Source organism: Pongo pygmaeus, chromosome 11, assembly GCF_028885625.2.
Source record: "Pongo pygmaeus isolate AG05252 chromosome 11, NHGRI_mPonPyg2-v2.0_pri, whole genome shotgun sequence".
NCBI lineage: Eukaryota > Metazoa > Chordata > Mammalia > Primates > Hominidae > Pongo > Pongo pygmaeus.
Window position 1 is genome coordinate 90,038,041 of NC_072384.2, and position 10,127 is coordinate 90,048,167.

The following is a 10,127-nucleotide window of genomic DNA, read 5'->3' on the forward strand; positions in this document are numbered from 1 at the left end:
ATAATTTAAAAAAATAAAGTAAAATAAAAGAGAAATGAAACAGATATAACTAGTCCTTGCTTTCGTATGTGTAAAGCAACTTGACCAGGACCAATTTAATAGGAATTTAACTCCTGAGAACCAGAGTAGCAGACCTAAGATTCCTCAACCATTAGACTTTTATAATAAAGTCTAAACCACTAGACTTTTATAATAAAGTCTAAACCACTAGACTTTTATAATAAAGTCTAAACCATTAGACTTTTATAATAAAGTGAAAATCAGAAATCCAGAATTAATCATTAGAATAAAAACTGTTGTGTCTTTCAAAAAAAGTGAAAACACTTTAATATAACTTATATTGTTTCTACAAATTAGATGTAAGAAATAATTTCATTTAGTCATAGTACAATAAATTTGATTAACAAAATCCCAATTTACAAAACAGAAGTAAATAAATGCAGAAATATATTCATTATCAAATTATAAAATAAAAGTAACAGTTATTGTTGAGATAGCATCAGTTTATTCTTCATTTCAGACAACAGTCAATTATTTTGGTATGCTTAGTAATGTTTTTGCAAGTATTAAAATAATGTAACGTTGAGATTTAAACACAATGACAGTAAACCATTGAAATTTCAAATTCACATTATACAGCCATCATGAATCCATAAGTGAATGTTAATCATGTAAAAAAATATAAAATGATTGTAATATAACCATCTAATCATGAACATATGGAGTTTTAAGACCACTATTTAATCTGCTAATTTGCTCTGAAATATAAGTAGTTGCTTTTCTGTGATGCATGACATGTCTTTGTGCCTTAGTACTTAATTTGAAATGTCCTTAGTGTAAAAATATACCAAAGTAAATAAAAAAGGAGACACTTATTTACAAAACAATATTGTATACATATTATATAAATGCAGTGTTTCAGTCTTTTTATACAATATTGATAGAGTCGATCATTTCTATTATTTTACCATAAAAACTGCAGTGTTGCAAAGGCAGTGTTGTAATTTTCCAAAGACAAAATTACATACTTCTCCAAGTATGTTATTTTGACATTTTGATAAAAACAAATACCATTTGACTGCCTTTTAAGATAATGCAGTTTCTCCAAGTACGCTACAAAATTGAAAGCCAACCTCTAGAAAAATGATTCTTCTTACATTAAAGAAAATCCATTCCTCATTTGGAGGTGTAGGAAAATGCACCTGAAGAAAAGAGAAACTTACTATTTTACTGAATGTTTTTTATATGATAAACCTGGTAGCCTCAGACATTCAGCCTATCGTATTAGCACCATTGGCACGGATTGTTAATGTACTGTGTCAATTATAATAGGAATGGAAATTGCATATGCTACACCATCCCTATTTTTGTGGAATTTTATCTTACCAAGTATACTACCATACAATATAAATTCAAGTGTTTAAGGATGATTCGAATGATGGTATATAACAATCCTGCATTTTACCAATACTGTATGTAGATTTTTCTGTAAATATTAAACAAAACTTTAAAGAAATAGACTTTAAAGCTTACTCCTTTAATTCATCAGAACGCAAGGAGAATCACTTTCATTTCCTCGCCGATGTTGTAATATATAGGAACATAAATGTAATTTGATCTCCTTCTAGCTCAAAAACTCTGGAAATCATAAAACTTTCTGGTATGATTTGTTTGGATGGTTAAATGCCAACCATTGCATATATTCCCCCTTTTAGTTTACATACTGTAGCTTATGCTTAAGTGACTGTAGCATACTCTAGGCCTATAGCCTGTGGTACTTAATTTCACAGCTTCAAAATTGTTGAGGGGAAAACCTTCCATGTTTTAGGAAGTTATGAACGCTTAATATAAATCTCATGAGCACCCGCAGCGGTCTACTACCATGGCTGGAATTTTCCCATATATTATTTGTTCTTTGCCATTAAAATATAGCATATTAATTGGAGACATCTTTGTGGGAGTGCAGCAAGGGCCTGCTGAACCTCTGGGGTTTGCTTGGTGTACCAGATGAGTATGAGGATATTTTTGTAAAAATACAAATTCACACTCTCCAGAGCAGTAATTGGCCTTATATCTTTTAGGAGCGATAATCCAATCCCATCCAAAAGCTTCAAAATCCACAGTTAGAGGGTAACGACAGCATCGCGATTCTGTTGAGTGCTCATCACAGTCAAGACCAAAATCCCTTCTGGATCTTTTTGGTGTGTCTGTTACCTTGACCTCTAAAAAGGGATTCTGTTTGAAAAGGAAAGAACAATCAGTAATATCAATAGACCTGGAAACACTTTTCTACCTACCTTAAGAAGTCATTGTTGAAGAAATAAACTAAGAATTTTGCTCATACCACATTTATTTTTAAAAGGCACAGCATTAAGGAATGTTAATTTACACTAGGCTTGATTTTCCCCTTATGTCTCAAAAGAATTTAACAGCAATACAAATTTCCCTAAGGTCAGTTCCATGTCTTTTTAATTTTTATTTTTCCAAGTTTGAGTACCAGACTGCCTGGCACATAATGGATGTCCTGAAAATATTTATGGGAAGAAAGGGAGGGAAGGAAGAAAGGGGAGAGAGAGGAGAAGAAGGAGAAGTGGGGAATGAAGCAAAGAGCTGAGCTCCCTCTCTTCTTGCTTCCTGATTAAATATGTTGGCTAAATATGCCTGGTAACTCCTGGAGGGTTAAGTATAGTCATCCATCCTCCTCACTCAGGAAAACTTGGACAATAAAGCCAGGGCAAAATAGGGAAGGACAAATTCAGAAGAAGAGACGATGATATTTCCTTTATTCTTTCACTGGAAAATGTTTCTATTCAGATATTTAAAAATTTGTTGGTTCTGTCTCTGCCCCAATCTTTTAATGCATTTGAGACCTCGTTTCCCTTTACATAAAAAATCTGAGGAATACAACATATTAACCACTGGACATATTATCAGTTTTGATCATTAAAATGCTACCTATAAAAAGGAACGCTTTCTTAAATAATTGACAGTAGTTTTTAACCCATATCTAAATGAAAATAGCTCTGGCAGTGTTATTTAAGACTGTCAAAAATAATAATATCATTTTGGGAGTCACTAACATTTAAAGTAGCATATATAAAGGAAACTAGATCATTTAGAAAATTGTATAGTCTTTTAGACACCTGTACACATATGTTTATCACAGCATAACTCACAGTTGTAAAGATATGGAACCAGCCTAAGTGCCCATCAGAGGATGAATGGATAAAGAAAATGTGGTATATATACACCATGGAATACTATTTAACCATAAAAAAGAGTGAAGTAATGTCTTTTGCAGCAAATTAGATGGAGCTGGAGGCCATTATTCGAAGGGAATGGAAAACCAAATACCATATGTTCTTACTTATAAGTGCGAGCTAAGCTATGGGTACGCAAAGACATACAGAGTGGTATAAGGTACTTTGGAGACTCAGAAGGGAAGAGGGATTAAAAACTACATATTGGGTACAATATACACTACTTGGAGTGATGGGTGCACTAAAACCTCAGACTTCACCACTGTACAATTCATCTATGTAGCCAGAAACCACTTGTACCTCCCAACATATTGAAGTAAAACGTGTGTGTGTATAAATATATATATACATATATATAATAAAAAAGTAATAAAAATGAAAAAATATTGTATAGTATTTTAAAGAATGTTTTATTTAGAGTGATCTGCTAATTATATCATCTTTATAACTAAGATCATTGAAAGATTACAAAGGTACCACGTTTGTTGTTTACAAGTATAATCTTCTTTTGTAAATTATATCAATAGATGAATATAAAAAGATGTGATCACATTAAGTATTTGAAAACAAGTAAACAGAAATTTAGGTAAGCCAGAAGAGTAACCCTAAATTTGTACTAGGAATTAAAATGGTTTTTATTAATTTTAGTGATATATAAGGGTATTGTCATTTACTTGGCCTGATACTAAATTAGTCGGCCTTCCCTAAGTAAATTTTTGCACAAGAATGCTAAGGCAGCTCAGAAATAAGCTAGGTGGCAAAGGTTAACTAGCATGTAAATTGAAATTTTATTGGGAGTATTCCACAAAGAAATATACACACACATCAGTGCATCAACATCCTACAAATAATGAACATATTTATCATGAGGAACCTTAAATATATTTAATACGGTATAAGTCTATAAATATCAGTCATAATTTCTCTGAATAAAACATTTAATTATAATTTTAAAAGGTTTATTTGTTTTATGCTAAGCCAAAAATTTTTAACATATTTGGCACCCTTCTGGGAGAAAAAAATAATGTTTGGATTTGTTGGTTTATGTAGTAAAATCCACTATATAGAGTTAATATTTTAATTCATACAGTCATGTATCATATTAATGAAAAGCACTTTATATTTCATTCCCAATTCAAAAGGACTTCTTAAGAAGTTAAGAATTACAGTATAATTGTTTTCTAAAATCTTGATGCAAAGTAAGAGTATCAAGGGAGTATTTCATAGGATATGAAATTGGACACCTACTTTTATTGGGTACAGGGCTACCGTTGGGGTAAGATACCTTTGTCTAGCTTATGAGCTTAGGGAATTTGTAGCTATTTTCCACTATTGTTTATTCATATTATGAATAAAAACATAAGGTTATTACAATGTTATTTTCAGTTATCACTTACCAGCCCATCTTCTCCTGGTCCTGGGAAGGTTACAGCAAGATCATGACCATTCTCATCTAAAGCTTTTATTTCAATGCCTAAGTTGGATTCAGGTTGTTTGAGCCAATTTTGCAACACTGTCTTCACATCAATGCTCTGCCAAATACCAGTGCCTGGGTTCATGTCAAGTTTCAGAGATCGGATTCCAGTATACCTTGTACCGTCTTTCATAGGTTTGATGAGTCTCAGGATTTGCACAAACACTGTTGTAGGAGTCTCGACGGGTCTCAAATATATCCATAGTTGGGCCTTTACTACTTTATTGTATTGTATTTTAGAGCTAAATTTAAAGAAGCAACATTTGGGTTTTCCATCCACTTGCATTAGAAAATCAGCTATAAATGAATAAGAAAAGAAGAGTTGCTGAAATTATTTCCCATTAACAAAACCCCTCCATATTAATAGTTGAGCATTTTTTAAAATTAAGATAATGTATGCCTATGCAGTCTTTTAAAATGAAATACTGTGTGGAACTTTATAACTCAAAAAAAAGTCAAAGAAAATAATTACCCTAGCTTTTCAGAATTTTTCAGACGTATGTATTTTCAGCTGTTCATCAGGAATCTATTCCCCTTCCAGAGAACTATGGACAAAGGAAGGTTCTATGAAGTAATGAACACTGAATGAAATTTTAAAATGATGATGATTAGAGAGAACAAGAGACACTGTGGAGGAACAACCACTTAGAATTCTTTGGGAATCTGAGTAGTTACACTTACTGAGCAGCTGTACCAATCAGTCTGGAAGAAGGAACCCTTCCCCCAGGCCTGAATTACCTGGGGACAAGACACACTGAGCAACTTACTGAGCCTTGGGAATTAGTAGAAAACACAGTACATCTGTTACATTTTGGCCTTGGACTAGCCTTTTAAAGGAGCAAAACTAAGCAGATAATTAACACAAAAATTTTGATGTTATATTCAGGCTATCTCAAAAGTTCGAAAGTATTGTCTTTAGGGCCAGGCTGTCATGTAAGCACAAGCACTAACAATTTCTTTTATTTTGGTTTTCCAAAATTGTCTATAAAAGGTAAATCTACTCCAGACCTATTTGATAGCAGAGTCTTAAATGGAAAAATTCTTTGCTGCATTGTAACCTGATTACTTAATAAGGGAAATAATATTTTAAAACTGTTTTGAGTCTTGTTTAAAGTATATAAAGTATTGTATTAAAGCAAGATAACAGGTAACACAAAATTTTTCTTGCCATGCCTTCTCTGTCAAGGTGCCTGTTTCTCTTTCCTGGAGAAAGTATTCTTTTGAGCTGACTGCAAAAGGAATTGTATGAAATATGTTATCTGTCAGAAGTAGTGTAGATACCACAGGTAAAAGCCCTCCCTCTCAGGAAGAATAAAATATTTTAGAAGGTTATTAAGCACTGTGCCTGCCTGGAAGTACACAAACTGGGTACTCTCAACAATAGTACTATGGTCAAGGTACAAGGAGGACTTTGTGAGCCATAACCTACCCAATTAAAATGTTTATTTCTTAGGCATTTTCTAATATTTAGTTCATGATGATTATTATGCTATGTTTACTTCATTATTGTTCTTACTAATACATTAAGATATTTAATTTTTTCATACTCTTCAGTGTAATAGCTTTCAAAATTAAATTTTTAACTGTGAAGAACAAAACAATTACTGAGAGAGTTTCAAATAACAGAAATCACTTTAGGTTTTCAGCAGTGCTCAAGTAAGCTTAAACATCCAGCAAGTTTCTTTTTTTTTTTTCTGTTATTAGTGAAAAAAACTTATTTTACACAACCAAATACAATTCTAAAATCTAATGTAAGTTTTTAACATTGCTTGTAGTATATCCCAGTCCTTGCCTTGGTGGTATTATTGTGAAAGCATAAGCATGCTATCTATATTTGCCTTATTAAATTAATGCTATGCAAGTATTTTATTTTTTAGTTTTTTGTCTCTATAAGAAAACAAATAATGCAGCAGATTTTTGTCTCATTAATATATTCTCATGCAATCTTGAAAAAGAGAAACTCTTTTCCTTTCTACTTACATACAGGCCAACAGCTTGTTAAAAGAGCCTGAAAATAGATCTGTTTCTCATAAACACTAGAACAACAGTCAGCAGAACTGTTGATATACACTAATAGGACTACTTACACTCTGTAGGCATGGTAATGATTGTTTCCGTTGTAGCGTGATAATCGTCATCTTCCAAAGAGCCATCGCTGCTGTCATCCCTCTGGACATCATACTGATCAATCAGTTCCCGGAGTGGAGGAGCTTTGGGTAAAAGTTGTCTTATAGCATCTTTGCTGATGTTAGGAGCTGTTTCCAGACGAAGTTTACTGAGGATTTGTATTTTAATGGCTTCTATTCTTGAAGATTTAGTGTTTTGTCTCCAAGTACATGCATTACACAGCCCCTCTTTTTCCACATTTTCTTTTTGCTCACTGTTCTCGTTTAGATCCACTGGACCAGCAACAATCAGCATAAACAGGTAAATATAAACACAGAGTTGCAGTTTTTGCATGATTTTAAAATCAATATAATCTTTTTTTCTTGTTCTTGTTTCTTCCTTTTACTTTTCGTTTGCTTTTGAGTAATGCCAAGCAAAATTTTAATGCATGTACAGTCTGAGAGACAACTTGCCACACCAGTGAATCTTTTATACTGTATTCCAAGTGGCTTTTTATATTCCAACTTAGATGAGACAAGTGTCGTCAGGATCTATGATTGGCTCTTGCTCCACAATGAATCTCGCTGTCAGAGGTTAAAACCCTGTCTGTCACAAGTCACCAAGCAGTATTTTGTTACAGTCAAGGGTGAGCTGATTCATTTGACTACTTCATAAAAGAAATAAATCTACAAATAATAAAAGATATTTGTGACATTTGAAAAACAAAAGTCTATGTTGGCAATAATATAAACTGTACTTAAATCTTACTAATCCTCACACAAGTCTTATTGTAATTCAAATAAGTCAGTTTTAATTTATACTACATATTTAAAATATGAAATATTACTTCCTCAAAAACTAAAATGATTTTATATTGTTTAGGCAAGTATTTGAAGTAAAAAATATTTTTATTTGTTGTATTAAATTATTTTTAGTGCCAAGCAATTAGGAAAATAAAAATTAGGAAGACCTGAATTAAACGTTAAGATTATGATACTAGTAGAGAATATTCATCTATAATTTGAGAAACTTGTTTTCTGACTAAATTCTTAGTAAATATTGGAAGTCATTGTTATTATAATATATTGTACGTGGAATTATTTTTACATAGTTTAATGTCTTTTATTAATATGAAAATTATACTGAACTTTTGACAGAGTGCTATTATTTCCTGTTCTAAAGATACAGATTAATATAACTCAGAAGATGTGTTTTTCATTGTTTATTACAAAGAGGGTAATGTCAGCTAGTAGAAAAATCTCTGAACATAGAATAAGATAATGAATTTTATAACTGGCATGGCAGAGCTTATTACAGTTTGCCTCAGATTTCCAGCAGTAAATATCCAGAGAGTAAAAAGTGCAGTATCTATTCTCTATAAATTATATCAGAATATTGCGAGCACATAAAAGAGAAAGAGCATCATGATAAAGGGGTGACCTTTTGTTGTTTCCCAATACTGTGATATGTTTGCACCCCTTTGCCAATTTCTCATTTTGACCAGAGGGCAGACACCTGGCAGGGATTTGGTATAAAGTCTGGGAGCAGAGAATAGAGCTTTTTGTTCTCTAAATTTAAGTGGCCTCTGTAGGGATCAAACGTTCAACCTTAGCTTTGGGAGCCACAAGATCTAATCAAGTGAACTATTAAAGAGCTAAGCAAACATAGCCAGCAAGAAACAGAAGATATTTCCAGGCCAAAGGAGATTTCTTTTTCCTACTCCTTTTTGGGAAGCTAAGGATTCCTAAGAGATTTAGTCCATTACTTTTTTTTCCCCAAGAGAATACAGTGGCTCATATCAAATATTTATTTTTAAAGTCACTACCATTTTTGCACACTGTACACTAATTTACTGCCTCGGTGCACTAAAATGCAACTCAGTAGCCTGAAAAGTTAATGCATTTTCATCAAATTCTTAAGAGGTATCTACATCTCTTGAGAAAAAAATGGCCTTACATAATGCATTGGATTTGCTCATCATTAAAGATTAAGGAAAACCAGACACAAACCAGATGCCCTGAGGATTTCAGATACTCTTTGTTATGGGACAATATTAGATCTGGCTTCTAAGGTTTTATTTGTTTGGTAAATTCATTTTTCAATGTGTAAATCTTTGAAATGTTATGATCATTGTAACATATGCATCTATACAGTCCAAGTAAGTCAAACTTTTTTTTTAATATGCTTAGAATTGCATAACAGTTGAATTGAGAACTCAGGCTCTGGAGTCAGATAGACCTGAGTTCAAATCTCAACTTGGCCACTTCTAACTATGTGATAATGGATGAGATACTTAACTTCCCTAAACTTTAGCTTCCTCATAGGGTTTTGGGGGGATATAATTTAATAATGCATGTAAATTGCTGAATATAGCACCTGTCATATAGTAAGTAATTGATAACTGGCATTTGAGTGCTTGCTCTTTGTTTTATGCAGAAGGGTTTGAGATTATGCTTAAAATTATGCTCCACATGAACTAGAACTGCTTCAGGTCATAGCTGCCAATTATCAGTCACAAAGTCTACCTTTCTAGGCCTGTGAGGCAAGTAAAATTTTCTAAGACAGCCAGGTTACATGTTCCAGCTCTTTATTCTTATTACTTGGAAAAAAGTGAACAAAGGTTGTCATTTCCACTAACAGACAATTCTTATTATTCATGATTTCTGTATTCACAAATTTGCCTACTTGATAAAATTTATCTATGAAACTCAATATTCCTAGCATTTTTCAGTCATTCGCTGGCATTCACAGAGTGGCAAAAAATTTGAGTCCTATCTGACGCACAGGTTCCCAGATGAGGTCAAACAAGGCAGGATTCCGCCTTATTGTTTCAGCTCTCATACTATAAACAAATTCCCTTTTTCCCGTCTATTTAGTGCCATGTTTTCACATATTTTGTGCTTCTTTTTTTATTGCTCCTCTTAATTGATTTTGCTTTTTAAAAATGGCCCCCAAGCATAGTGCTGACATGCTGCATGGTGTTCCTATGTTCCTAATCACAGGAAAGCTGCAATGGAAAGTAGCATGGTGGTTGGCCAGGGACTGGGTGAGGCACTGAGGGGTAGTTACTGTGTGATAGATACAGAGTTTCAGTCTGGGAAGATGAAAAATTTCTGAAGATGAATGGTGGTGATGGTTACACAACAGTGTGAATGTGCTTAATGCCACTGAACTGTACACCTAAAAATGGTTAAGATGCTAAATGTTTTGTATATTTACCACAATTTTAAAAGGCTGTGATATGCCTAAGCGAAAAAAGTTCTTATGAAAAAATGCATGTGCTAGAT

The 10,127-nt window shown here is 32.9% G+C and overlaps 1 protein-coding gene across 1 annotated transcript; it reads right to left on the bottom strand.

Annotated features, from left to right (window-relative positions):
• Positions 1-299: 299 nt before the first annotated feature.
• Positions 300-8,409, bottom strand: MSTN (myostatin). The gene is made up of 3 exons (XM_054476870.2): positions 6,822-8,409; positions 4,658-5,031; positions 300-2,235 (listed from the first exon to the last, which is right to left on the bottom strand). Exons 1-3 carry the CDS (start codon positions 7,192-7,194, stop codon positions 1,855-1,857), a joined length of 1,128 nt encoding a protein of 375 aa, XP_054332845.1. The 5' UTR covers positions 7,195-8,409; the 3' UTR covers positions 300-1,854.
• Between the last annotated feature and the right edge of the window lie 1,718 nt (positions 8,410-10,127).

What these genes read in the sequence shown, in the direction of transcription:
- MSTN (XM_054476870.2), bottom strand. Translation starts at nt 7,194, where the DNA reads ATGCAAAAACTGCAACTCTGTGTTTATATTTACCTGTTTATGCTGATT. An exon ending in CATTACCATGCCTACAGAGT is followed by an intron (nt 5,032 to 6,821) that starts GTAAGTAGTCCT and finishes ATTCATTTATAG; the next exon opens with CTGATTTTCTAATGCAAGTG. An exon ending in GACCAGGAGAAGATGGGCTG is followed by an intron (nt 2,236 to 4,657) that starts GTAAGTGATAAC and finishes CTTTTCAAACAG; the next exon opens with AATCCCTTTTTAGAGGTCAA.